We start from the raw sequence: 2,259 nt of genomic DNA on the forward strand, positions 1-2,259 counted from the left end.
CTAGGTATCTATGTGTATCTGTGTGTGTTTGCACCTGTGTTAGGCTATATATGCATGTTTTGGTTATCTGAGCATAGGTGCAACTCTGGTTCTTTTCAGATCTTTATTAATATGTGCATGTGGGGTGCGTGTGTGTGCGCGCACATGCGCGCGTATGTGAGGAAAGACAGGGATATCAAATATATTTAGTCACTTTTCTGCAAAATAAACAAAACCAAACCTCAAATGAGGGCATGTAGGTGCAGCCATTTTATTGACAGATCTTGCAGCCATCACCAATGGTCTAATATTCAGTAAAGAAAGCATTGGTTGCTTTCTTCTTTTCCAGGACTACTCCTGGTTGGAAGCATCAGAAGAGGTTTTTTAAAAAAGAAAAAAAAAAAAGGCAGATGAGGTGATCATGAGTCAGCAGACAGGTAGAAAGCAGACAGGTAGATGTGGTATTTAGAATCCCTGGGATCTCATGAGCTTGCGAATAGCCGCATTGGTGTCCCCTTCAGTAGCAATGAGTGCCTGTAGATTGGCATGGTGATTCCCAAATCCCATGGCCTGAAGTGATTCCATTTGCTTGCTGAAACGAATCTCAGGGGCTTGTAGAAAGTGGGAAGGATCTCCAGCTAGGGATTGTAGCTTCTGCAGGACTGTTCCAGGTACGTGGCAGCACTCGGATCTCTTGGACTCGGGTATATCCGGCATATTCCAGGCCCAGTGCACTGGGTCAGGATAGTTGCAGTTGGGGGCAGAAAGACAACCTAGGCCCCATGAGTAAGGTGCAACCCAGGGCAGAAGAACAGGAGCCTCTGTGGCCAACAGCTGGAGTCCCTGCTCGATCTGCAATATTGCTTGTGACGCTTTAGGGTTAGTAAGGGCTAAAAGAAGGTCAGAGAGTTGTGACTGCTGCAGGAATGTGGGCAGCTGCTGTTTCCACTGGTCATTCAGCTGGGGCATACCCATGAATACCATCTGAGCTGCCAAGTGGGGATTATTCATAAGTAACTGCATCATGCCTCCTGCGATCTGAGAACTATTCTGCTCATCTGACAACTGGGGATCTTCCTCCAACTTCTGTTCAGGACTATCTATAGAGATAGTGGCATCCTGGTCTTCCTCTTGAGACTTTTGGATAACTTCTTTACTAGGCAAGGCTGCTATCTCAGTGTCATGGACAGGGCTTTGGTCGTTGGTCGAGATCGTGGGAGTATGGTTGATTCTGTTTGGGGTGGCATTGGTTGAGATGCCATTGGTTGAGATGGAGGAAAAACCACGGGAACTAGTATAGATGACTTTGGTTGTAGGGAGCTGTGGGAGCTGGTCACGCCATTCCTGAGATGGTGGTGGAATTGTGGGTGAAGTCTGTAGCTGTTCTGGTGCTTGTCCTGCCAGGAGAGCTGTGAAAGGGTTGCCTCCAAAAGGATCTTTCGAATTGTTGAGCATTCGGTCATTGAAATCAGCGTAGCTCTGACTCAAGGCATTATTCCCACCTGGAACTGTCTCAAAACCCAGTGTATTCAGTGGATGCTCAGGGTTCTGTGCAGGCTGCTGGGTCTGCATTATCTCTTGAATGACGGCAAGATTCCTGGCTAACTCCAGAGTCTGATATAGGATCTCGGAATTGTCAAGGAGATGGGAGACTTCTGGATTCTGCTGCATCAATTGTTGCATGTCTGGGTGTTCAGAGATGAACTGCCGCATATACTCCATATTGGACTGAAGCCGTTGGATATTAGGATTCTCCAGTATCCGTGCTATACACTCTGAAGTGTCTACTTTCAAGTCCTGCGTACGCACTTTGGGTGCATCAGTCTTCACAGAGAGGTCTGATTCCGCGGGTGTCTGACTCATGCTGGCAGATTTGCATACCCCACTGCTATTTCCTTTGGTGTTTCTGTCCCCATGGCAGGGCTCGTTGACTGGCAGGTTCCTGGAGGAATGGGCCAGGGATCTGGAACCGTGCTTGGACTTGATGACCAGATGGATGGTGTGGCCATCCAGGATGCCCCTCTGGCTCAGCGTGTCATGGTCTTTGAGAAGGCGGCCCATGAAGACCAGCACTAGTTGATCCATTTGACATTTGAAGTGAGCCGATAGCTTCTCCTTGAACTGCCTCACTGAGGTGTCATCAGCTACTATAAAGTCTTTCAGGTTGCCTGGCGTCTTCACTATCACTCGAGTGACACTGGAGATGGTCCTGTCTGCAGGCAGACCTGAAGAACGCCCTCTGTGGGGCATTTTGGGTGTTCGAGGGATGACATGCGTCAT

The 2,259-nt window shown here is 48.4% G+C and overlaps 1 protein-coding gene across 1 annotated transcript; it reads right to left on the minus strand.

Annotated features, from left to right (window-relative positions):
* Window positions 1-444: 444 nt before the first annotated feature.
* Ubqlnl (ubiquilin like) lies at window positions 445-2,259 on the minus strand. Its single transcript, XM_076844108.2, has one exon. The coding sequence runs from the start codon at window positions 2,257-2,259 to the stop codon at window positions 445-447; it is 1,815 nt and encodes a 604-aa protein (XP_076700223.2).

This window comes from Callospermophilus lateralis, chromosome 2, assembly GCF_048772815.1.
Source record: "Callospermophilus lateralis isolate mCalLat2 chromosome 2, mCalLat2.hap1, whole genome shotgun sequence".
In the NCBI taxonomy this organism is placed as follows: Eukaryota; Metazoa; Chordata; class Mammalia; order Rodentia; family Sciuridae; genus Callospermophilus; species Callospermophilus lateralis.

Excerpts from the sequence above, each read along its gene's own strand:
- Ubqlnl (XM_076844108.2), bottom strand. The coding sequence starts at position 2,259 with ATGACGCATGTCATCCCTCGAACACCCAAAATGCCCCACAGAGGGCGT.